This window comes from Sturnira hondurensis, unplaced genomic scaffold (assembly GCF_014824575.4).
Source record: "Sturnira hondurensis isolate 20B ecotype Veracruz unplaced genomic scaffold, ASM1482457v3 Scaffold0023817, whole genome shotgun sequence".
Lineage (NCBI taxonomy): Eukaryota > Metazoa > Chordata > Mammalia > Chiroptera > Phyllostomidae > Sturnira > Sturnira hondurensis.
In genome coordinates, this window is record NW_028096448.1 from 2725252 (window position 1) to 2752099 (window position 26848).

Below are 26848 nucleotides of genomic sequence, written 5' to 3' on the forward strand. Positions count from 1 at the left end.
TTATTTTGAAACAATTAAAAAAACTTACAGAACAGTTGGGAGTACCATACAAATAACTTTCTGAACCATTTGAAAGTGATAGCCAATACAATGTCCCATTATTTCCAAACACTTTAGTCTGTATTTTCTACAAAGAAGAATATTCTCCTACATAACCACAGTACAACTAAAATCAGGAAATTGACTTTGATACATCATTACTGCCTAATCCTCAGACCCATTAAAGTTTATTCAGTTGACCCAATAATAAATTTTGTAGCAAAAGCATCTAGGTTGTGATCATGTGAAGCATTTAGCTGTCATATTTCTTTAGTCTCCTTCTGTCTAGAACAAGTCCTCAGTCTTCCAGTGGCTTTCATGACCTTGACACTTTCAAAGATGACAGCCCAGTTATTTTGTACAATATCCTTCAACTGGGTTTGTCTGATGTTTCCTCGTTATTAAGTGATGTCTACTTTAACACTTTGAGTTAGGTGATGTGTACCAGGCATGATGAGTATTTTGTGGAGTGGTACTTGGAATATATCTAGGTATCCTGTTGTGCAATAAAGTTTATACATGTACATATATTCATGTATCTACCTACATTCCTATGGTTTTATATTTTATTATGTTACAATCTTTTATTATCATTATTATTTTCATGCTCAAATCGCCCCAGATTTGGTCAGTTGGGACCCCCTTTGCACTTGCTCCTGTGTCCTTCTGATGTCCATATCATTCCTGGAGCACGGTTTTACTTGCTCGCACTACAAGATGTTCCAGCATCATCTTGTTCTTTCTGTGTGCCGGGCATGTTCATTGATACTGAGGTATTGCTGCTCCCAGTCTTTCAGTGCACAGAACTAGCAGATATATATATAAGCATATGCATATCACACATACACATTCATGTTATATCTGCATTTCTTTCTATCTATCTGTCTGTCATTTATCTCTCTAATGAAAACTGTAAGCTTACAATAACACCTCCAATTCCAAAACAACCCTGCAAAGTTTATTTTAGTTTTTTCTCTTTTCTTTTGACTGCTAGTGAGAAACATTATTGCTGAATCGTACGGTAGCTGTATTTTTATTTTTTTTGAAATTAAAAAAGCACACACTGTACTGTTTTACACAGTGGCTGTGCCAGTTACATTCCCACCAACAGCAGTGCATGAGGGTTCCCTTTTCTGCTCTTACTCACCAGCACTTTTTACTTCTTGTCTATTTTATAATAGTCATTATAAAAGGTGTGATGCGATATCTCATTGTGGTTTCGTCTTGCATTTCCCTGAGGATTAGTGATGTGGAGTACCTTTTCATGTATGTATTGGCTATTTGTATGGTTTTTTTGAATAATATCAGTTCAAATGTTATTGAGTTCCTCTGCTCATTTTTAAATCAGATTGGTTTTTTTGATATTGAGCATATAAGTTGTTTACATATTTTAGATATGAATCCCTTATCACGTATATGATTTACAAATATTTTCTCCCATTCCACGGGTTGTTTTTCTACTTGTTGGTGGTTTCCTTTGCTGTGTAGGAGCTTTTCAGTTTGATGTAGTCCCACTTTGTCTATTTTTGCTTTTGCTGTCCTTACTTTTGGGGTCAAGCCCCCCAAAAATCATCACTACAACCAGTGTCGAGGAGCTCACTCCCTAGAATTCTTTCTAGGGGTTCTATGGTTTCATATTTTACATTCAGGTCTTTTATTCATTTTAAGTTGATTTTTGTTGGTGATATTGTGGAGGTGAGACTGCTCTAAGATGTGACCTCGGCCTGGCCCACGAGCTGGACCCAGCTTAGGAGAGGTGATTGCTCCCCACAGACTCCCCTTGGAGACTGCCGGTTTGTAGTCAGTGTTGATTGTGATATAAGCCAGTACCTCTGCCATAGTGGGAGGCCACATAGTGCTTCCCAGTATGTGCTGGTTCCTGCAACAGGCATTGTCCTGACCTGGTCAAACATGTAATTTTCTCTGCCTGCTAGCATTATGTACCGGTACTACATACTCCCCTTACCCTATATAATTCTTTGGCACCTGCCAAGTGGGCCAGGGATCCATTTCGTCTTGCGGTTGCTCAAGCTGCACCTCACATACAACTTTCCTTTAATAAACACTTTTAATTACCAGACTGGAGTGAACAGTCTCTTTCTTCAATCTTTCCCTGTCCTTCACTTGAGATGTAGATTTTCAGTCTCGGGACATTTCCCTAGTCTGTGTGTGCTAATAGGATAAGATGAAAGTGCAGTTTCATCCCTTTGTATGTAGCTAGCCAGTTTTTCTAACATGATTTATTGAAAAGACTGTTTTTCTCCACTGTATACTCTGAACTCCTGTGTCATATATAATTGACCAATAGGCATAGGCTTATTTCTGGGCTTTCTATTCTGTTCCATTGGTGTGTGTGTGTGTGTGTGTGTGTGTGTGTGTGTTTATGCCAATACCATACTGTTTTTATTACCATGGCTTTGTGATATTGTTCAGAACCAGGGGGTATGGTACGGTTAGTTTTGTTTTTTTTTCCTCAAGATTCCTTTGGATATTCAGGGTTTTTGTGATTTCACAGAAGCTTTAGGACTGCTTGTTCTATTTCTCTGAAAAATGCTATTGGAATTTTAATAGGGATTGCATTGTTTCTGTAAATTGCTTTAGGTAGTATGGGCATCTTTTCAAAGATTGTATTTATTTTATTTTTTAGAGAGGAGAAGAGAGGGAGAAAGGGAGAGAAACATCAATGTATGCTTGCTGCTCATGCACCCACTACTGAGGACCTGGCCTGCAACCCAGGCACATGCCCTGATGGGGAATCCAATCAGTGACCCTTGGGTTCACAGTCCTCAATCCACTGAGCAACACCAGCCAGGGCAGTATGGGCACTTTCAACAATATTTATTTTTCCAATTCATGACCATAGAATTATCTTTCCATTTATTTGTGTCTTTCTCAATTCCTTTCATTGGTGTACAGGTCTTTCATCTTCTGGGTTAAAATTGTTCATAGGTATTTTATCATTTTGATTAAATTACAAATGGGATTGTTTTCTAAATTTCTCTTTCTAGTAGTTTGCTATCAGTGTATATAAATAAAACTTAGTTTTGTATGTTTGTTTTATAGCTTGCAACTTTACTGAATTTTTTAATTAGTTCTAACAGTTTTTTTAAAATATTTTATTTATTTATTTTTAGATGGGAAGGGGAGAGAGTGGGAGAGAAACATCAGTGTGTGGTTGTCTCATATGTGTCCCCTACTGGGGATCTGGCCTGCAACCCAGGCATGTGCCCTCGCTGGGAATTGAACCAGCGTCCTTTTGCTTCACAGGCGTGTGCTCAATTCACTGAGCTACACCAGCCAGGGCTAGTTCTAACAGTTTTTTGATGGAGTCTTTAGGGTTTTCTATATATGATATCACATCAACCTCAGGTAGAGACAGTTCCACTTTTTCTGTTCTGAGTTGGATGCTTTTACTTCTTTTTTCTTGCTTAATTGTTCTGGCTAAGACTTCCAACACAATGTTAAATAAAAGTAACAAGAGTGAGAACCCTTCCTTGTTTCTGCTCTTATGGGAAAATCTTTTAGCTTTTTACTGATAAGCATGATGTTAACTGTGTTTTGTTATGTTAAAGCACATTCTCTCCTTACCCACTTTATTGAGAGTTTTTATCAGGAATGAATGTTGAAGATTGACAAAGGCCTTTTCTGCATTTATTGAGACCATATGATTTTTTATCCTTCATGTTGTTAATATGGTATGTCACATTGGAAGTTGATTAATTTTGTGGATGTTGAACCATCCTTGCCCCCTTGAAATAAATTCTGCATCATCATAAAGTATGATCATTTTAATGTGTTGTTAAATTATGTTTGCTAAGATTTTTTAAAGAATTTTTGCATCTATGTTTACCAGAGATACTGACCTGCAATTTTCTTTTCTTATGGTGTCCTTGTTTTTGCATCAAGGTAATGCCAATACAAAAAGAATTTGAAAGTATTCCTTTTGCTTCTATTTTTTGGGAGAGTTTGAGGATTGATATAAATTCTTCTTTAAATTTTGGTAGAAAGCACCAGTGAATCCATCTGGTCCTGGACTTCTATTTGCTAAAAGGTTTTAAATTACTGATTCAACCCTTTTACTATAATTGATCTGTTCAGATTTTCTATATCTTCATGATTCAGTAGGTTTGATAGGTTGTACATTTCTATTAATTTATCAGTTTCTTTTAGGTTGTTCAATTTGTTGAAATATAATTATTCATAGTAGCCTTTTATGATCCTTTGTATTTCTGTGATATCAGTTACAACTTCTCTTTCATTTTTTAAAAATATTTTATTTATTTATTTTTAGAGGTAGGGAGGGAGGGAGAAAGAGAGGGAGAGAAACATCGATGTGTGAGAGAAACATCAACTGGTTGTCTCTTGCATGTCCCCAACTGGGGACATGGTCTGCAACCCAGGCATGTGCCCTGATTGGGATTCAAACCAATGACCTTTCGGTTCTTAGGCCAATGCTCAAGCCACTGAGCCATGTCAGACATGGTTCTTTCATTTCTGATTTCATTTATTTGATTTCTCTCTCTTTTTTTCTTGGTAAGACTGGCTAAAGGTTTATCTATATTTATCTTTAAAAAATAGCTCTTGGTTTCACTGATCTTCTCTATTGTCTTTTTAGTCTCCATTTCATTTATTTCCACTATGGTATTTGGTATTTCCTTCCTAAGTTTTGGCTTAGTTTGTTCTTCTTCTCATTTCTGCAGGTGTAAAATTAGGTTGTTTGTTTGAGGTCTTTCTTGTTTCTTAATGTAGGCAATTATCTCTATGAGCTTCCCTCTTAGAACTGCTTTTGCTGCATCCCATAAGTGTTGGTATGTTGTGTCTCCATTTTCATTTGTCTCAAGATAGTTCTTGATTTCTCTTTTGATTTCTTCTTTGACCCTGTGGTTGTTAGCAGCATGTTGTTCAATCACCACATGTTTGTGATTTTTCTAGTTTTTGTTTGTAATTCATTTCTAATTTTATACCATTGCAGCAAAAAAGATGTTTGATATGATTTCAGTCTTCTTAAATTTATTGAAAGATCCACTGTGAAGAATCTTCAAATTGCACCTGAGATGAATGTGTATTCTGCTTCTTTTAAATAAAATGTTCTTCATATGTCTGTTAAGTCCATTGGTTTAACATGTTGTTTAAGTCTAATGCTTTCTTATTGATTTTTCTATCCAGAAGATCTATCCGTTGATGATAGTGGGGTATTAAAATACCCGATATTATTGCAGTGCTATTTCACTCTTTAGGTGTGTTAATATTTTCCTTCTATGTTTAGGAGCTTCTACTTTGGATGCATTAACCTTCACACATGTTATATCTCCTTGTTGGAGTGATCCCTTTACCATTATATAATGTCCTTCTTTGTCCCTTACTACAGTCTTTGCTTTAAGGTTTATTTTGTCTGATGTAAGTAAGATACTCCAGCTTCCTTTTGGTTTCCATTTGTATGGAATGCCTTCTCCATCCCTTCACTGTCAGAGTGTGTATGTGTCTTCAAAGCTGAAGTGAGTTGCTGATAGGCAGCAAAGAGCTGAGTCTTGTTTGTTTGTTTGTTTGTTTTTCAGCTGCTCTGTCTTTTGATTAGAGCACTTAGTTCATTTATATTTAAAGTAATTATTGACTAGTGTGAAATTATTATTATTGTACTAAGTGTTTTATGGCTGTTTTTAATTCCTGTTTTTCTTCTTCTCTTTCTCCTTTTCATGATCTGATGATTTTCTGTAGTGGTATGCTCAGATTTTTTTTCTTTCTCTTTGTCTTTTGTGTATCTTTTATAGGTTTTTGCTTTGTTGTCATCATGAGGCTTACATAAAACAGCTTATATTTATAACAATGTATTTTAGTTTAATAACAACTTGTTTGAATGCATTCTAAAGCTCTACATGTTTATTTTACCCCTCCCTATATTTTACGTTTTTGATTTCACAATTTATATACTTTTATCTTGTTATCAATGAACAAATTATAGTAAAGTTATTTATCCAATATCTCTTTAAATGAATTTATGTTTTTCTAATCAAACAAACCAGAATTACTTTCTGTTGCTACAATTAAGAACCAGGCTGCTATTCTATAACGGCAATGTCCCCAGACCTCATCAGTCGAGGATACAGATAAGCCATTTTACTACTTAGACACTTCTTTCGTTAGTGTCTAAGTAGTCACACCTGTGTAACTACAGGATTCCAGGGTGGTTTTTTCCAAGTACTGGTGTTTGTCTTCCTTCATGTACTTGTGGACATTTCCAAGCTCCTCATGCCACTGTTCATCTCAGTGAGATGACTCAGCCACACCCACCACTCAACAGTGTACTCGGGCAGTTGTTCACAGGTCATTTCTCCTGTAATGGGGTAATGCCTTGTGAATCCTGCTCTTCTTGGCTTACATTCCTAGAAGCCCCTAGCAGAGACCTTTAGCCTCAGGCATCTTAGAGTTTAATGATGTGAATGGTTTAACATTACACAAGCTCCTTCTTCTCTAGAGCTCCTATGTTATCAAGGAGACTGGCCTGGGGCAGGCTCCTGTAATGATCCCTGTGCTCTGCCTGGAACTGCCCTCTCCTCCCAACCTCAGGCTTATTGCTGAGTCCTACTCAGCATGCCTGACTTTTTCTTTCCATAGGATAAATTCATGCTCAAAGGCTCTGTAGTTATTCCTCTTTTTTTTTTTTTTTTGAGCTGTCATTCACCTGCCAGTTCACTAGCTATGACTTTCTTGGTGGTACCTTCTACCATGCACATCAACATGGGGTGGATGAGCAATTTTAAAGGACCTGGCCCTGGGTACGGCCTGAGCGTATAGAAAGTCTTGAGAGTGCCCATTACTTTCTTATCTTGTACCCAATTCTCCTGTCTCCAAACACATTAGGGGAACCCATCTTTAACCCTGCCTGGTTGAGCACCTTGTCCTTTGCCTTGGCGATGCCCAGCTGAGCTCAGAGGTGAGATGCTACTACCTCTGCTACCAAACCCCTATGGGCACTAAGTTGTTTCTGTTGTTCTAGGCCCTGCCCATTTTCTCTCTGCCACAGATAGGTGTATCGCTTGTCCATTTCTGTGCAGGAAGTTAACCCACAACTTAGTGGCTTAAAATAATAAGCATTTTTATTATCTCTCAGTTTCTGTAAGTCAAGAAAACAGACTTAGCATGAAGATTCAGCAGCGCCAGTCAAGGCTTCAGATGACAGTAGCTCCAGCTGACATCTTAGCTGCTACTTTGTGGGAGATCCTGAGTCACAACCGCACAGCTAAGCTGCTCCCAAATTCCTGACCTACAGAACTGTGGGATAGTAAGTGTCCGTTGTTTTGAGCTGCTAAGTTTTGTCATGGTTTGTTATATAGCAATAGATGACTATAAACCTATGCCCACACTTTTTGTTTATAGCTGTGTGTTAAAGTCGGGTTTATTGAAATATAATTTATATACAGTAAAACTCATCCTTTTGAGGTGTACAGTTTTGTGAGTTTTGACAAATGTATATAGTCATGCAATTCCCTCTAAATGAAGACATAGAATATTTCTATCTCATGCTTTTTTGTAGTCAATCCCTTACTTCATCCATATCACCTATCAACTGATTTGATTTTTGTGCTTACAGTTTGTCTTTTCCAGAATGTGATGTAACTGAAATCAAACAGTAGTTTTTTGAGTTAGGCTTTTCTCACTTAACAAGATGCTTTTGAGATTCATCCATACTGTTGCGTACTATTCACTTGTCTCTTGTTATTGCTTAGTAGTATCTCATTATAAGGCTGTGCCACAATTTGTTTATCCATTCACAACTGATGGACAGTTGGGTTGCTTTCTGGGTTTGCCAGTTAAAAATACAGTTGCTATTACATTTGCTTTGAGATATTTCTGTGTAGATATTTGAAATACCCAAGAATGAAATTTCTGGATCAAATGGATCACAGATCTAAGTGTAAAACCTAAACCTGTTAAACTTCTGCAGCAATACTTTCCAACACAACTTTTGGTAATGATGGAAATGTTGTATTATTCTGCTGTTTTTTATTTATATTGTTGTTCAGTATAGTAGCCAATACACATATGTGGCTGGTGAAAACTTGAAATGTGATTAATGGCACTAAGGAACTAAATTTTTTATTTTATTTTATTAGATTTTAATTTATTTAAATTCCAGTAATCACATTTGTCTAGTGGCTGCCACATTAGGATTGCACTTCTAGAAGAAAACATAGAAGACCAATCTTTGTGATTTGGGTTTAGGAAAAGATTACCTAGGACACAAAAATATCGAGACATAAAAGAAAAAGTTGTAAGTTAGACTTCATCCAAATTAAAAGTCCGCACTGGCCAGGTGGCTCACTTGGTTGGGACATCATCCTGTACACCAAAAGGTCATAATTTGATTCCCAGTCAGGGCACATACTTACCTTGCAGGTTCAGTCCCCAGTCAGAGCATATGTAAGAGGCAACCAATCGATGTTTCTCTCTCATATCGATGTTTCTTTCTTTCTCCCTTTCTCGAAAATATTTGCAAGACACATGTTTGATTAAAAAAACTCTCTCAATTTAATAATAAGAAAATGAACAATTTAATTTGAAAAATAAGTAAAATATTGAAACGGATACTTCACCAAACAGAGTTAGATAGCATATAAGTATGTGAAAAGATGCTCGATACCGTTCTTGACCACAGAAGTGTAAATTAAAACTCCAATGAAATGCCATCATCCTCGTATTATAATGCCTTTAAAAATACTGACAATGTCAAGTGCCCAAAAGGATGTGGGGCAAATGAAACTCACAGATTCCTGGAAGAAATTCAAAATGTTCGGACATTTGAAAAAATTATTCAGAGCTCTTTTTAATTGGACATTAAATGTAATGTATTATCATTACAATGTAATGTATTATCATTACCATTCCATTGTAGTGGAATGATAATGATAATGATAATGATAATGATATCATTATCATTATCATTATCATTACAATGTAATGTATTATCATTACATTCCCTAGGAAGCTTTAAAAACACTAGCCACCAATTATTTAACATCTAGGGGAAAGTGCCTCAGTTTCCTCAGTGCTCAGCTTTCCCTCCAGATTTAACACTCTGCTCTGTAGGTGAGCATTCTGCATCCCTTGAATGCACTGAAATAAAGAATTGTGTTTTATTTGCTCTTTAAAAAAAATTGTTTATTTATTTTTAGGGAGCTGGGAGGGAGGGTAAGAGAAAGGGGGAGAAATATCAATGATGTGGGAGAAAAATATGGATCAGTTGCCGCTCCCACAGCCCCAACTGGGGACCTGGCTTGCAACCCAAGCATGTGCCCTGACCAGGAATTGAGCCAGCAATCCTTGGGTTTGCAGGCCAGCGCTCAGTCCACTAAGCCACACCAGCCAGGGCTATTTGCTCTTTTTGATGAGAAATACAATTTCTAGTTTTGCGTTTCAAGTGTCAGTTTTCCACTGGGCAAGAACAAGGATGCTATAACTTTCTTTTTTTTTTTAATTTATTGATATTTTTAGAGGGAAGAAAAGAGAGAGAAAGGAAGAAACAGAGAGAGAAACAGTGATTTGTTGTTACACTTATTTATGCATTCATTGGTTGATTTTTATTTGCACCCTGACCAGAGATCAAACTGGAAACCTTGGCTTATAGAAGCAATGCTCCAACCAACTGAGCTACTTGGCCAAAGCATGACTTTCTTATATAAGGACCGTGTTACACCTCCTTGGCTGCAGCAGCTATTTATCATGCCTTTCCACGTGCTGGTAGGTAAACAATGGCAGTACCACAAACTTTAAGGTTCACAGGAATCACCTAGGGATTTTCTTAAAATGCAGAATAACTGAGAGTTCCAGGGTGGGGAATTAAGATTCTGCATTTCTAACAAGCTTCCACTGTTACTGATACAGGATCCTGGAATCACACCTATTTGCCACAAAGTAAAATTCTGAATCCAGCAAATAATTGCGTCATACCTTTCCAAGAGGATTGATGTACTGTCTCTTTTTCAGGGAGATTGATGAAGCAGTATAAGGATTAGGGGGTCAATCATTGGAAATAATAATTCAGGTATTCTTTCAAAATTAATCTCTAAGGCGACACCATAAACTAGTTCTGGGAAGTAGTAAATCGATGGCAACTGCTTATCGGGTGTTACTGTTTTCTAGGCACTATGTTAAATACTCCACATTCATATTTCACTTATTCCTCACAGCGGTCCAGTTAGATTGAGCACTATATTAGTCTCATCTCAAAGGTTGAATATGTGAAGCTCAAGATGCTGAAACAGAAGGGATGGAGACTGGATTTTTAAGCCCCGTAGAACCACCTGCAATACATTTCTGTACACCTTCCAGTGATTACCACAACCTGGGTGGAGCAAGTGATCAAATATGCCTATAAAGTAAATATACACCAAATACATAATAAAAATGGACAAACATTTATTGTCCTAAATTGAAACCACAAGCACTAGTCCAGAAGAGTTTGGTAATTAGGAGCAGTTGCTTTGACAACTCATCAAATCATATTAAACTTGAAGACTCTGATGAGAAGTTATTAAAAAATACTTTGTGCTCTTAGGGAGAATGTTAACTTTTATACTAGGTACCAAAGTAAACATAATTATCACAGCTCTCCTTGCCCCCCCCCCAAAAGCAAATGAGATATTTTAGTGTCCAAAGTTTTGAATATAGGCAAAGGGCAAAAGATAAAACAATGTATTTGACGGCAGAATGTTATGATTTCATTCATGCACAGCCATTATTGCTGAAGTTTTTGGTTCTTATGCGTAGCTCTAAATGAAGACCTAGCCAGTGTTTGGCAGATGATTGGTGGATGAATGAACAAATGAGTGAAGGAACACATTCACGGATAGATAGGCGAGATTAAGCTGGAGGTGGCCAAATCTTCCATCAATTTGAAGTGGTTTAATATTGAACACTTCTTTTTTTCACCCCATGTTCATTAGCTTTTGGCCCCCTATTGTCTCAGCATTTGTTTGATTGGATTCTTCATGTAAAGAGGACTTTTTTTGAAATGAGCAGGTCCTTTGGTTAACTTTAATAACTTAATTTCAATGATAAAACATTTAGGTTAATTTGTAAGAAATATCTATCAAGATGTTATATGCAGCCCTGACGGGGTAGCTCCGTTGGCTAGAACATCATCCTAATACACCGAGGTTGTGGGTTTGATTCCATGTCAGGGCACATACTAGAGTCAACCAATGCACGCATAAATAAGTGGAACAATCAATGTTTCTCTCTGTCTCTCTCTCTTCCTCTCTAAAATCAATCAATAAAAATATTAAAAAATATTATATACAAAATTTCTGGTTCTCTCACACTTTTGGCTTTGGTTCAGAAGGTTAAGAACAAAATAGCTGAGAAATATCCCACCTTTTAAAGAGAGGAGCTTGGCCATTCATGTGTAGAATGGCACTGTGGTCAATAGCCTGGGCTCGGGGTCTGGAAATCCTGGGTCCAAATTCGGATTCTGCCCTAACCATCTTGTGACCAGGGAAAGATTAATTAATCTTTTCAGGACTCAGTTTCCTCATTTGTAAAATAAAGATGACCAAAGCCACCACCACAATGGTGAGGACTCAAGGAGATAATAACAACCCATGGAAAGTGTTCAGCGCTGTGTCTGGCACTTACAAAAACCCAGTGAATATTAGCCATTGTTACTGCTCTGCATCATTAGCACCCCACCCATCCTCAGGCATAGAAAAGGAAAAACATTCTTTAGGTAGGATTGCTAAAATGCAGTATTTTTCCAGTACCCTCATGGGGGAACAGAAGGAAGCTTTTGCCCTCAACTCAAACTAAGTGAGGAGGGCTTCCTTAAGCCACTCAGAATTTGACCTGTGACCCCAGAGCTGGAGGGACTCAAGGACTGATACCCAGTATGTACCTAAGAAAAGCCTAAAGTTGGGAAGAGATAGCTAGATGGGTCTGAGTGGGCAGAGCGAAGAGAGATGTCTGTGTTGGGAGTGCCTTCATTTTCAGAGTTTGGCGGGGAAAGGATTTATGCACATTTTTCATGGGCTGGATGTGGTTTTGTGGAGAGGGAGTTGGCTAGCGGTTTTCTTGGAAAGGATCCTGTCCCATGGTCTTCTGCCAGGAGACAGATGGCCTCAGCCAGTAAGGTTCAAATATACCAAGATGTCCAGAAGCTGAGGAGGCTTCAACTATGTCAAGGAAACTATAGTTAAAAGAATTCCAGCCCCAACACTACACAGTCTCCCACAAGAGGAAGAATTAGCATTGAAAACCTGCTGAGACTTTGATCCTTGTCCTTGAAGTATCACGGAGACCAAGGAGCAGGGGTAGAGGAGTCTCAGGAGATATATCCTTAAGCATGGACCTTCCCACTTAACTGTCTTCTCCCCCACGAATGCCTGCCATCCACTGGTAAACACTTAGGCAGTTTATCAGGGAAGAATGAAAGCACAACGGGAGAAATGCACCTGCAGATCAAGATGGACGCAAAAAGACCCTATTGGGAAACGCTCTCTGAGTGGGGCAGTAGGGACATATTGTCATTCTTCCAGTACCTTTAAAAAAGATAAAATATATTGCATCCGCCAAAATAAATATCATGAGATGTTTAAAATATGAATAGAAAGAGCAGGGCTCTTGGACACTGCCTCCCCACACCCTGCCATCCAACCACCGAAAGGCTGTCCTCACCCCTCCAGACAACCTTGCTTTCCTCACAACAGAGCATGCAAACACCTGCACCCGCCATTTCCTGTCCACCATCGCTCACAGTCCAGCTAGTTATATCGATTTTATTTCATAAGTGTGGGCAATGGGCACTGTTGCTGTATTATGTGCAGCCATATTTTATGCAGATGTGTTGACTGGCTGATGGAGGCGAGAGCCACACACCTTGGCTACCCTGTGTGGTATCCACCTCAACGCAGGGTGGTTCTTCGTGGTAGCCACTTCTCTGGCCTAAAGGAGCTGGAACCTAAAGAAGCTGAGAAACTGTGAAGACGGGATTTTTCTCTCTTTTGCTCCGTGAAGGGCCCAAGATAGGTGTGTGGCAATGTTACACTGGCATGTTCTTGTGGAAACAGCTGAGAAATACAGAATCTAGTGAGGCTGGGACTTCGCACAATTTCTGGGTTGTGTTTATGTGTCTTGTAGTTTTGTGATAGTGATATCTACTTTCTTTGTTGGTGCCTCTTTGTTCAGAGTCTTAGAAAGTTTCACCTTTCTCCTAGTGTGTCAAAATAAATGAGTCAGTAAAAGACAGCAAGCACAAGTGTTTATATCCGTGTTTATACTTGTACCAGAGGCCTACAGAAGTCAACCTCTGAGAGGCAGCACAATAATCAGTAAAGTTAGTATTTCTGAGAAGATATAAAGGTCATGGAGAAGGAGATTCTCTTTCCAGAGGTAAAAGGTGGTAGGTCTGAATTTCACTTAAGAGGGCAGTGCTACCCCACCAGGGTATGCACTGCTAGCTTTTATTTTATTTTATTTTAGTTTAGTTTAGTTTTTATTTTATAGAAAAAGAAAGAGGCAGAAAGGGAGAGGGAGAGAGGGAGGAGGAGAGAGACATCGATTTGTTGTTCCATTTATTTATGCATTCATTGGTTGATTCATGTACATGCCCTGATCTGGGATTAAACCCACAACCTTGACATATCAGGATAATGCTGAACAGAGATACCCAGCCAGGGCACGGCTAAATCTTACTATCACCTAGTTGGTTATCCCAGGAAAACTTCTGTAAATAGTATGAGTTATTGATCCACTGTTTTTTTGGTTATTTTTGTTTTGTGCTGCTATACACTTACAAGCAATAAGAGAAAGTAATCTGCTTCTTCATTTTGTTATTATTTTTTAATATATTGATTTTTAGAAAGAGAAAGATCGATGTGCTGTTCCACTTACTTGCGCGGTCATTGTTTGTTTCTTGTATGTTACCAGCGTTTGAACCCGAAACCTTGGTATCTCAGGATGACATTCCCACCAACTGAGCTACCCAGCCAGGGCTGCTTCTTCATTTTAATAAAGATAGCTAAGCTATTACCTTCTGAGTTTTGTGCTGCTTTTTCTGTGATGTTGCTCCTTCATTCATTTAATACATAGTAAATAAAACACTGAGCATCTATCAAGCACTGTAAGGGACCGGATATATGGTGAGAAGTAGAAACAAAAGGGTCACCTTCAGTGAGTTTACAGTGTAGGAGAGAAAGTTTAATCAAATAAACAAAAATACATTTGCAATTTTGACTGGGATTAACTGCTGTGATACTATAAGAGCCTGCATCGGGGACAGGCACAAAGGACTTCAATAAGTGGAGGTAGGGGAGGCTAGGGTCACAGAAGCCGTCCTTGAGAAAGTGACAATTGAACTGAGAATGGAAGGACAGGAAAAGTTATTATGGAAGGAATAGGAAAAAACATTCCAGAAAAAGAAAACAGCTTTTGTTTTGGAAGGACAAGGACACCAAAAAATTAAGCTGGACTTGCTTGCAAGATGGAAAGAATGGAGACTAATGCTTTAAGAGGTTGCAGCCTGACACGTGTGAGGAAGACTTAGATCTTCAAGCCTGGAAGAAAGGAAGGGGCTGAAGGGTGGTATGGTGGGTAGCTGCGGTTGGTGGGCTCCTGAGCCCTGTTGGAATGCAGTGCCACGGAGGTAGCCCAACTTGTAGGTGGTTACAGAGGGCTACATACTGGCCTTTTGGACCATGGAGGATTGCAGTGAGGGCACTGGGCCTCCCCCACTCCCTGCCCCCCAATATCTGAATGAAGGAAAGGATTAACACTTGATGGCTAATCCTTAATCATAAACACAAAAGGCACTGGAACAACAATACAGTAGTTTAATGAGAGGCAGTAATGTGCTGGCCAGTCAGGTTCAAACCTCAGCTCTACATTTCAACAGCTTTTCTGCCCCAGGCGGTTATTAGACTGCCATAGGCCTGTTTCCCCAGCTGTAAAATGCAGATAATAAAATCTGTTTTATCAAGTGGTGGGGAAAATTTAATTTGGTTAATACATGTGATGTTCCTAGAGCTGTCTGGCACAAAGTAAATTCCACATACACTTCAGCGGGGGAATTGGCAGCCAGATGTGACGTCCTCCTTCAATTTTCTTGGACTCCATAAGCTCCTGAGGGGCCAGTACAACCTACAAGGGCAAGAGGAGTTCCAAAGTGGGCTCAATCTTCACCCAAACTGTGGGAAGTGGTTGAAGTTTGATTGGGAGAACAAATGTTAACGTAACATTTCTTTGCACCAACGGCATGCCTCCCAAACAATTAATTACATCCTATGAAAAGTAGTGCTGGAGATAAGCCCGAATTAAAGAAAAACGAAGATGCCTGCTTTTAAAGGAAATCAGATATGGGTCACCGAATCCTAGAGGCCCTGAAACGATTTCCCTCGGACACGTGGGTAAGGATCTCAGCACCAGCACTCAGGTTTGGTGAACTGGACTGGGAACCAAATTGACCGTCACTGGAAAAGTGACATTTCAGGGAAAGCCCCAACATATGAAACGTTCTGTCCTGATTTGTGAGCTCCGGCTGCAGGCTAAGAAAAAGAGTAGGCAGTAATTCACGACCTACCTGAGCTCAGCCAAAGGCCAGCCCCCAACAACCCGCCATCTTCCGAAGAGAGAAAAAAAGCACAGAAACAAAAGTTAAGGAACAAGACCAGGGAAAGGCTCCCTCCGTTCCGGAGCCCGGCCACGTCTGGCCTCCGGCAGGGGCCGCTGCAGCCCGGGGAGCTAAGTCGCTCCGCCCTGCCCGGCTGCCCCCTCGACCGTCCCAATGCTTGGGGCGCTGACGTCCCAGTCGCCGCTTCCTGCAGGTGTGTCTCCCCCTCGGCTGGGGTCTTGGCAGCTTCTCCCCAGCTCCCGCCCAGGAGGGACCCTGGCGGACCCACGCGGCCACGGGGCTGCAGACCCAGGGCGGGGACAGAGCGCGCATGCGCTGCCTAGTTTATTTTCACGCCGCGTTCCAGGCCTGCACACGTTGGCGGGGGTTGGAGCAGTGGGGATTTGAGAAGTTGGGGGCTTAGGGGGTTGGGGGGGTTGGGGGGTTTGGGGCGGGCCTGGCCACTGTGGGAGGACCCTAGGGGCCTCCTCCGGCCCGGCATCCCCACCTGCGGATACCCGAGGCCCAGTGTCCTCCGGCCCAGCACTGGGGCCGCTGCGGCCCAAGGGGAGGGAGGGAGTAGGAAACAAGGCTGGAAAGTAACGCGGTCGGAGCAGGTGGGCCTGGTGGGCTGCTGTGAAGGGGAAGCCCCGAGCCCTTTGCGTAGAGTCCCGCTGGTCACTGCTGCATCCGGGGTGGCAGATGATGGTGTCTTGGGGTTAGGGTGGTGGCTGTGGGCGTGGGAAGAGGGGTCAGATTAGAGACGTAGTTTAAAGCTGCAGCTGTGAGGTCTGTGACCAGCCTGGCATTGTTGGCAATGAGATGTGAGAGAAAGGAGAAGCCAGGTCCCAGGAGGGTGATTCCCTAAAGGCTTTGTGGGTTGAAGGTCTGGAGAAAGCTTCGGAGCTTAGGTTGGCTGTGTGAGTGGGAGCCGTCCTCTGGACAGTGGAGGGGAAAGGCTGTCTGGACCCCTGGGAGGAGAGGATGGGGCATCAAAGAACTGGGTGGGAAACAGGCGGGGGTCTCTTCTGAAAGTCAGGAGAAGCAAGAGTTTCCTTACTTCTGGAGAGGAGAGGTGATCAGGTGGGTAGGAACAAGGTGGAGGTAGACGGTGACCTTGGACAAGAGCAGGTAGGTGGTAAAGGAGAGAGAGGCATGAGTCTGATGCCAGTGTTGGTAGCCAAGGACTGGTACATTGCATTAATTTAGCTTGTAGGTGTGCAAAAGTATTTATTGAATGCCTGTGTAAGGTTTTGGAGTTCCTTTGCAGTACTTATCATGTACTTTAATTTTTTTTGTAAAAAATCTTTCTTGCATTCCCCGTATAACCTTTCATTTATTATATTCATTTATTATATTTTTCAGCATTAGTAGGTTGCCCCCTTTTTTTCGGAGAACGTACATTTTTCCTTTTTTCTGATTCCGTAGATGAGTTTCAGGTTTCAAAGAAAGGCTGATTAAAGAGGGGACTGCCATTGACTCAGAGTAATGTCAGGGCTTGGGAACCTCTTCTGCCCCCAAAGCTTCCAATGATTGGTTTGATGAATGAGTTTGTGTTCTCCCCTGGGGTTTGTCTTCCCTCCCTGAAGGTACAAACAAGGCAGAATAATTGGTTTCACCCAGGGCAGTTTTCACCCGTGAGGTTTTCTGGATCAGACAACCTGAGTTTCCCATTGCCCTGCTATCTTTCCCTTTTCTTCCCAAATCTTGCTTTTACACTTGGATAGGGTTGTAAGCGTGTGGAAGGTAGAACACTGCCCACTGGACTCTCGTAGGAAAGCAGATAGATGTTCGAACACAGGCAGCCCTTCTAATAAATACTTTGTTCTTGCATCTTTAAAATAGCCTTATGTTCTGAGTATTTCCGATCTTGGAAATAAATTTCAGGTGGCACCAACCAAAAACGCTGTGAATATTTTGTTTTCATTCTTTGCTTTTACTGAGCCACTTGCAGAACATCTTGTAAATTAATGGAAAATCTAGCAAAACAATTCCTACATTCATTTTTTTTAAAAAGTATAACGTTGACTTAAAGAACAGGCATCAGAATAGATTTTTGTAATCCAGGAGACCCAAATTTTCTCACTGATTCATTCATTCATCAGATAAACATAGAATACTTAGATTTCACTAATAACAAATCAGTGTGATAGATTTGAAATGTAAAAAAAATACACCTTTAGAAAGTATTTTAAAGTTATGCAATCCATGAGTGCGTATGCATTCATGTTATACATAAAATATATGTATCATTAGACATTATAATTCACACAAGTACTAAGTCTCTCTTTCTACAAACTACTTGTTGATTGCATTCCCCAGGCAAAACATCTAGAAACTAGTGATTTTCGGAAAAGTTGAAACATTACTTAAGAATAAAAACAGTTGAGTAGAAAAACTTAGATGAAAAATGAGTAGCATTTTACCCAGAAAATACATGTTCTAATCTTGTCAATTCTACAATTAAAAATTCCTTGATATTCTCAAATATTTGACCACTCTTTATAACTGGCGACAGATTCAACACACGTTCAGAATAGAATGAAGTTTTGCCTTCATTTCACAGCTATGGAGCAGAGGACCAGTCTTTTAGATCCTCACGTAGAAGAGCTCTATGTAGAGCAGCGTAGTCAACTGCTGTATGTGGCTTCCTCTATCTACATAAGAGCCTCCGAACCTCTAGTGATATTTGTAGTGAGCCCAAACTGACAACACTGCCAGAAAGCAAGCTCTTGTGCTCTGGAGAACAAGTTTTGCAGTTTCTTTTATACATTGAAATTAAGGAGGGAGATAAGGAAAATTAAACGAACAAGATTATGTGATCACTAGAGGGTGATTATGTGCTTACTTCAGAGGTGTGTTAGCCTAGATGCACAAAAACAGTGGGCAGGGCTTGTTTAAGGCAAAGATGAACCGTGTATGAAAAAGTTACCTGCTTGCTGGTAACCTCCACCGTGACCTGTCCCAGTAGGAATGTATGGTCAGCTCGCCCTGTGAGGTTACATTCCTAGATTCCCATTTTTCATCCACACCTCTGCTGACTGGATTTTAAATCTTTAAGTTGTTTCAAATTCTTTTTTTCACATTGTTAAGTAAATTTTATTGATTATGCTATTACAGTTGTCCCATTTCCCCCACTTCATTCCCCTCCACCCTGCACACCCCTCCCACCCACATTCCTCCCCTTTAGTTCATGTCCGTGTGTCATAAATTCTTTAGCTTCTACATTTTCCACATTACTCTTGCCTCCCCCTCCCGTCTATTTTCTACCTACCATCTATGCTACTTATTCTCTGCGCCTCTTCCCCCTCTCTCCTCCTCCCACTCCCCTGTTGCTAACCCTCTTTGTGATCTCCATTTCTGTGGTTCTGCTCCTGTTCTAGTTGTTTGCTTGTTTGTTTCTGTTTTTGTTTTAGGTGTGGTTGTTAGTAATTGTGAGTTTGCTGTCATTTTATTATACATGTTTTTTATCTTCTTTTTCTTAGATAAGTTCCTTTAACATTTCATATAATAAGGGCTTGGTGATGATGAACTTCTTGAACTTGACCTTATCTGAGAAGCACTTTATCTGCCCTTCCATTCTAAATGAAAGCTTTGCTGGATAGAGCAGTCTTGGATGTAGGTCTTTGGCTTTCATGACTTGGAATACTTCTTTCCAGCCCCTTTTTGCCTGTAAGGTCTCTTTTGAGAAATCAGCTGACAGTCTGATGGGAACTCCTTTGTAGGTGACTGTCCCCTTATCTCTTGCTGCTTCTAGAATTGTCTCCTTCATTTTCATCTTGGCTAATGTAATGATGATGTGCCTTGGTGTGTTCCTTCTTGGGTCCAACTTCTTTGGGACTCTCTGAGCTTCCTGGACTTCTTGGAAGTCTATTTCTTTTGCCAGATTGGGGAAGTTCTCCTTCATTATTAGTTCAAATAAGTTTTCCACTTGTTGCTCTTCCTCTTCCCCTTCTGGTATGCTTATAATTTGGATGTTCGAACATTTATAGATATTATGGAGGTTCCTAAGCCTCTCCTAGTTTTTTTGAATTCTTGTTTCTTCATTCTTTTTTGTTTGGTTGTTTCTTCCTTCTGGTCCACTCCATTGATTTGAGTCCCAGTTTCCTTCCCATCACTATTGATTTCCTGTGCATTTTGCTTCATTTCACTTAGCATAGCCTTCATTTTTTCATCTGATTTGCAACTAAAATCAACCAGTTCTGTGAGCATCCTAATAACCACTGTTTTGAATTGTGCATCTGATAGGTTGTCTATCTCTTTGTCACTTAGAAGTATTGGCTCTGGGGCTTTGAGTTGTTATTCTGCTTGAGCCATAATGTTTTGGTCTATTTGCACCTGTTACATATGAGGGGCGGAAGCTTAAGTGTTCACCGGGGTGGGTCAGTCCAGTTGCTGGATTGTGACTGGGGGCGGGGTCATAGAAGAAGAAATGGCGTTTGTTCCACTCTCTCTCAGATTTCAGTCCCCTCTGCCTCTTCCCATGAGCAAACCAGGTCCTTCTGGTGCTGGTTCCCAGGTGGGTGGGCTTGTGTACGTTCTAGGACCCTGTGGGTCTCTCTAACAAACTCTTCTATGAGGCTGGGAGTCTCTCCCTGCGCCTCAACCCCACAGGTGTTGTCAATTGGTGTTTTGAGGCTTTATTTCCACACGCCGGGACCCTGGGTTGCTCGGTCTATCTCGCTCCACAGTTTCACCTGGCTTATCTGCGTGCAAATGTGGGACCACCCTGTTAGCTGCCTTGTGCATAGTGCCTGGCTTCACCTTCACCACCTGGCTGTGTCTGCCCATTGCCACCCTGTGCCTAGGTTTTGTCAGCTGCTGCCTGCGTGCCTAGGGTCTGCCTGCTGCTGTCTTGTGAGCCCAAGGTGCCTTTTGTGCCTGGTGCCACTGCTTTTTGTGCCCCGACCCCTCTCTGTCTGACTGCCGACTCTGCCCCGCTTACCAGTCTGGAAGAATGTGCCTGTTTTATCTCTTTGGCTGTCTGACTGTACAGTTCAATTTTCTCTCAGTTCTGGTTGTTATTTTGTTTCTAAATTGTTGTTGTCCTTATTTTGGTTGTGTGAGTAGGCACAGTGTGTGTCTACCTACACTTCCATCTTGGCTGGAAGTCCCAGTTACTTCAAATTGTTAATGATTTAAAAATCCCACTTTCATGTCTGAGAAAAAATATGACAGATTATTCAGAACTCCTTGACAATAAATGTGCATGTTTGCTAACATTTCAAACCAACAGAAGCCCTGGCCGGTGTGGAGCTGGTTGGAGGGCTGTTCCATACACCAGAAGGTCGGGGGTTTGATTCTTGGTCAGGGCGCACATGTAAGGCAACTGATTGATGTTTCTCTTTCACAATGATATTTTTCTCTCTCCCTTCCCTAAAATCAATCACCATTCAAAAAATTTTTTTAATCAACAGAAGAACGAAGGAATTTTCAGGATCAAATGGATGTCTCCAAATTAAAATATTAGAGAGCAACAGTAGACCCACACAACTTCATCTTTGAGAGAAATAAGTAAAGATAATATAGAAAGCTCAAAATGATAGCACAAGTAATTTACACAACATGTAAGGAAGTTTTAGTAAAGGTTGACAATATTGGGCACTTTAATCTTCACAGTTCTCAAGATGTGCAGGTTGAACAACACCATCTGTGACAATGTCTTAAAGCCTCAAATGGATCTGGGAAAAACCCCTTTTCTTGATAATTATTGAAGCTAGGCAATGGGAAAATAACTTCTCTTTTTACACGTTTAAATTTTTACATAATTAAAAAACCAGAATTATAGTAACACCTCACTTATCCATTACTGAGGTATTCCAAATAATTGGTATTTCCAAACAAATTAAAGTTTGTCAAAAGCTCCTCATGCCCGTGCTGGTTGAACACCATGCCCAGCCATTATCTCCGACGCTTCCTTCAAATCGAGCACCAGGGTGATACTCACCATGGCCAATGCCGGCATTCCCAGCCTTAGAGCCTTATAAGCTGCTCCCCAGAGTGGCTCCACTGGGCTGCCCCCTTCTCCCACTGCCACCCTGTCAGCCAAGGGCCCTTTCTGGCACTCCCTTGGGCCCTGACCTGCGTTCTCGGAGGGAGTGACTCTGGGCAGCCAGAGGGGCTCATCCTGTGAGGGGTTCTGGAAACCAGCACCACAGCATTTTTCTCTTTTGCAGTGTGGCTAGCTTCTTGCCCAGTTGTTTTGGTTACAGCAGAGACAGAGACAGAAAATGTGTCGACATGCTTGCTGCTTGTGTTTAAGTGAGGCTTATTGAAGTACAATGTATATGTGTAAAATTCACCCTTTTTATTGTGAAGTTCTATGAGTTTTGAAAAATCACCACAAAATCAAGACACAGAATTTTTTCATTGCTTTAAAGTTCCCTGGCCCTCCCCGCCCCTGCCCCCGCCCCCCAGACCCTGGAAACCACAGCTGTGATCTCTGTACCTACAGTGTTGCCCTTTCATAATGTCATGTCAGTGGTCTCAAACAGTGTGTAGCCTTTTGGGGCCTGGCTTCTTTCACTTACCGTAATGCTTTTCTGGTTTCCTTTTTTTAAAGAAAACTTTATCTTGAAATATTTTTAGGTTTACAGAAATGTTACATGTACTACTTGACCAATTTCCTCCAAAGTTAACAGCTGATGTAATTCGAGTACAGTGATTGGATCCAGAACAGTTACAGTCGGACAGTACTATCAGCTAATGTGCAGACTTCAGATTTTGCCAGTTCTCCCTGTAATGATCCTTTTCCTGCCTTGAATCCAGTCTGGGATTTCCCAGGGCATTCATTCGATTGTCCCTTCTGTTTAGTCTCCAACCTGGGGCGAGTCCCCAGTCTTTCTCTTTCGTAACCTTGATCACTTCTTTGAAGAGCCAGTTTGCTGTAGAATGCCCCCTTCATTGGGGTTTTTCTGATGTTTTCTTGTAATTAAATCAAGCTAATGCATTTTGGGGGGGGGGGAAACGCAAGTGATATTTTGTTCTTAACTGCATCGTAGCAAGAGTTACATGAAGTTAGTATGCTTATTTTGGGGGATTAACTTTGACTATTTGGTTAAGGTAGTCTGCTAGATTTTTCCACTGCAGGTTGCAGAATACTTTATTTATTTATTTATTCAATTTTGCATAATTGTTTAAAAATTCATCCATGTTGTTTTACATATTAGTAGTTCTTTTTACTGCTGAACAGTATTTTATTGTATTGATTGACCACACAATTTGTTCACCCATTTATAAATTGATGGATATTTGATTTGCTTCCAGTTTTTGGCCTGGCGCTGTCTGAAAGGCCTTGGTGTTCTCGTGTTGAGCATAAATAACTTCACAAAACACCAACATCAGGCAAGGCTAGCCTGTGACCATGGTGAACTGGGACAAAAATAAGACAACTGCATAATAGGTCTAAACCTAGATAAAAACAAGAACATGTCGTAACCACAAAAATGACAAAACATCCTCTTGTCCTGGCTGATACCAGGACCTGCTGTTTATGGACTAATCACAGCTCCAGCCTCACTTCACTCCTGTCCCCTTTTAGATCAGATTCACTAAAATACTCAGTCAAGGTATCCTGGTTCCCGACAGCGCCTAATGCAGAATAAAGCCTCACTTCTTCGAACCCTCCCCAAGCTCAGGTAGCACAAGCCCCGCCCCTGTTTCTAGCACGGTTGCTGGGGCCGTCCAAAGCTCTCCTTGGAGCTGCCTTCAGTCTGCGTTCCTGGCCTGCGCTGCAGAGCCTTGACCGCGCAGAAGGCCTGTGGGTGCACACGCTGAACGTCCTCCTTCCACTCCTGTGTTCACATTCCATCCCGGCCCCAATTCTTCTTTTTTTTTTTTTTTTTACTAATTTCTTGGGATTACTTTCATTTTTTAAAAAAATTATAAATGGAAATGAGTACTACGGTATATACTCACATCTCCTCTCTCACGCAACACCATTTGCACCTGACTCTTCCCCCACAACATTAAATTTTGGAGATTTCTATCAGATTAGAGAGAATATCTTTATCTGTTTTCTTTTTTAACATTCAAAATCTGAACGTTGGAATGACTACAGCGTTAAATAATCTGACTTGGCAGTAACATGTTTTTGAGCCTCATCTTCCACGTATTTGTTTTTAACCTGTGACTGTCTCCTGCACGGCTGATCCCAACACTCCAGTGCTCATGAAGCCAGCATGCCGTCTGCTTATAAATACCGAATCTACCAACACATGACATTGAATTAGACTTGTTTATTTGGGTTATTTTGTTTTCTTAAGTAAATTTAAAAACAGATTTTATTTATTTATTTCTAGACAGAAGGGAAGAGAAAGAGAGGAAGAGAAACATCAGTGTGTGGTTGCCTCTCACACGCCCCACACTGGGGACCTGGCCTGCGACCCAGGCGTGTGCCCTGACTGATAATCGAACTGGCAAGCCTTTGGTTCAGAGGCCTGCACTCAATCTACTGAGCCACACCAGTCAGGGCTTTTTGGGTTATTTTAAATACTCATAAAATTTACCACCTTACCATGTTTAAGGTTACAGTTCAATATTGTTTAAGTCCATTCATGTTGTGTAGCCCATTTCCAGAACTCTCTATCCTGAGAACNGGACCTGGCCTGCGACCCAGGCGTGTGCCCTGCCTGATAATCGAACCGGCAAGCCTTTGGTTCAGAGGCCTGCACTCAATCTACTGAGCCACACCAGTCAGGGCTTTTTGGGTTATTTTAAATACTCATAAAATTTACCACCTTACCATTTTTAAGGTTACAGTTCAATATTGTTTAAGTCCATTCATGTTGTGTAGCCCATTTCCAGAACTCTCTATCCTGAGAACTGAAATCCTATACACCTTTTTTTGTTTTAAAACTATTGTATAGTTTACACACAGTAAAATTAACCCTTTTTTGGTGTTGAGTTCCATGGCTTTTGACAATCATGTAACTATCACCATACTCAAGACACAGCAATTCCATTCCCTCGAAAGCCCCTCGTGGGCCCTCTGTGTGTTCACTCTTCCCTGCTCAGGCCACCACTGATAGGTGCTCTGTGCGCGAAGTTTTGCCTGTCCGAGGATGTCACGCTAGCAGACTCACACACACACTCTTGTACACAGCAGCCATGTCACACATTATTAGTGTGCCCTTGTGTGTTGAACTCGTCCCCTGCAGATGGTCAGTTAGGTTGTTTCTAGTCTCCTGCTGTTAAGCACAGTGGTCTGAAGAACAGCCCCGTGGATGTGTCATTTTGGATGTGTATAAGTCTGACTGTTGTAAAATGTCCAAACTGGGGATTGCCAGGTCAAAGAGAACATGCATGTGTAATTTTGATAGGCTGTTCTCCAAAGGAATTGTAAAGTTTTAGGAAATACCTTATTTTTCTATTTTTCCTATATCCACAAACTTAATCCTGAGTTTTTCTGGTAATTTGACCTGCTAGATAGAAGTCAGCTCTGCCAATTACCAAGTTGATGTCATTGATCCAAACAGTGTCTTTTTTCTGTGTCTCCTTTTCTTTTATAAATTCCTCAGGAATAAAGATTTACTAAATGTGCTTCAAGACACAAGTTTCTTCCCTGGCCAGTGTTGGTTTGAGCATTGTCCCCTAAACCAAAGGGCTGCAGGTTCGGTTCCCACTCAGAGTACATATCTAGGTTAGGGGTTCTGCCTCTCATCGGGGTGCATACAAAAGGCAACTCAATCAATGACTTGCTCTCACATCACTGTTTCTCTCCTTACCTTCCCCTCTCTAAAATCAGTAAGCATGTCCTTGGGTGAGGATTTTTAAAAAAAGACAAATTTCATTAACTCCATTGTCATCTTTGTCCTATTTGTTGTCATGATAAAATATATTTCCTGCTTAATTCTGATCTCAGAATTTACTCTCCCAGAAAGAGGCCAGTGGTTTTCACACCTTTTTAAAAGCAGGGGAACCTGTTTTTCGAATGAACTCTCATATCTAACCCCATCTCAAGCCTCTGAGGCAGTCGGTTTCCGACTTCAGCATTCATCAGAATCCCCTGGCACACATGGGGGCCCCACCCCGAAGTGTCTGACTCATGGGACGGGGTGGGGGCCCTTGACTGCGTTTCCAGCAGGATCTCAGGTGAAGCCTTTGCTGCTGGACTGCGGACCACACGTGGGAGCCACTGTGCCAGGCACCTAAGGGCTCTTGAGAACAAATTGAAAACAGCTGGTTTAGAGGCCGAACACCATGAAAATCTGACACTAAAGATTTTTAAGGGCATTCTTACTTTTATTTACATATATGTATATATTTTTGTGACATACAAGTATTTTCTGATTTTTGTTTGTTTTTGTGATTTTTTCTAAAGCCCATCTCAAGAATTAGTGCTGTAAAGAAACCCGATGGGACCTCTCCAGACTGTCCCCAGCAGATTCTTCTCCCAACTGCATTGTGGGTTGAGATCTCCAGCTGCCTCAGGAACCAAGATTTGCCTAACAATGGCTCGTCCAAGTTCGGGTAGGTCTTTCTTAGCCTGCCTCCTCATCTCCCGTGGAACTTGAAGTACCTGAAAATTCCTACACTTTGAGGGGAATGTTTCATATTGAAGTGGGTGCTGGGCCAGAATTTGGAGAAGGCCACTCTGTCCTTTTCTCCTTAGGCAAGTCTCCCTTCCAGGACAGGTCAGAGATGATCTCTTAATAGTCAGGGTAGGTCCATTTAAGGCATTTTGTTGCTTCTCCCAGAGTATTTGCATTTAAGCCCTTCACACAGGATTTGTATTCTAAACCCCTCCCTGCAGGAGAGACAAGCTGGTGGTTGTCCTCCAGGGTCACATGGGGTTAAACTTTTTACTGGACAGAAATAATTTGATCTCTATTGGACAAAAACTGACAAGGTAACATGTACCCTTACTGTATAGTGGGTATAGAGTGTAACAGATTTATGTAATAAATGACCCTTAGGTGGGCCTCTTAAACCATGCTTCAACGAGGCATTGCAAATGCTGAGCTCCTTTTGCCTCGTTTTTAGCTTTTGGATAACTTCCTAATACTGTGAGTATGTTGAATTATAGTAGTGCCTCCTTCCATTTTGCCCAGTCTCAGCAATGATAAAGAACCTGAAGAACTCAGTCCACTGAGCCGCCCAGCCCCCAGATATCCACAGCTGGGCCAGACAGGTCGCTGGTGGCTGTGGGGCTCCCAGGAGCATGTGCTTGACCAAAAGTGGGCCACCTGGGTCTGAAAATGCAAAACATGCTAG

At 41.1% G+C, this 26848-nt stretch overlaps 1 protein-coding gene and 1 long non-coding RNA gene across 2 annotated transcripts in view; one reads left to right on the forward strand and one right to left on the reverse strand.

The window, feature by feature from the left end:
- Window positions 1–14854: 14854 nt before the first annotated feature.
- Window positions 14855–15692, reverse strand: LOC118981173 (uncharacterized). Its single transcript, XR_005065285.1, has 3 exons — window positions 15605–15692; window positions 15081–15165; window positions 14855–14969 (listed from the first exon to the last, which is right to left on the reverse strand). It is a non-coding gene; the product is annotated as an uncharacterized LOC118981173 (long non-coding RNA).
- Window positions 15693–15741: 49 nt separating this feature from the next.
- Window positions 15742–26848, forward strand: part of SIRT5 (sirtuin 5) — a 33806-nt gene continuing 22699 nt past the window's right edge. The window contains exons 1-2 of the mRNA XM_037037893.1: window positions 15742–15848; window positions 25956–26104. Of these exons, the coding sequence (XP_036893788.1) occupies window positions 25990–26104 (115 nt within the window). The 5' untranslated portion in view covers window positions 15742–15848; window positions 25956–25989. The remainder of the gene's footprint in view (window positions 15849–25955; window positions 26105–26848) is intronic.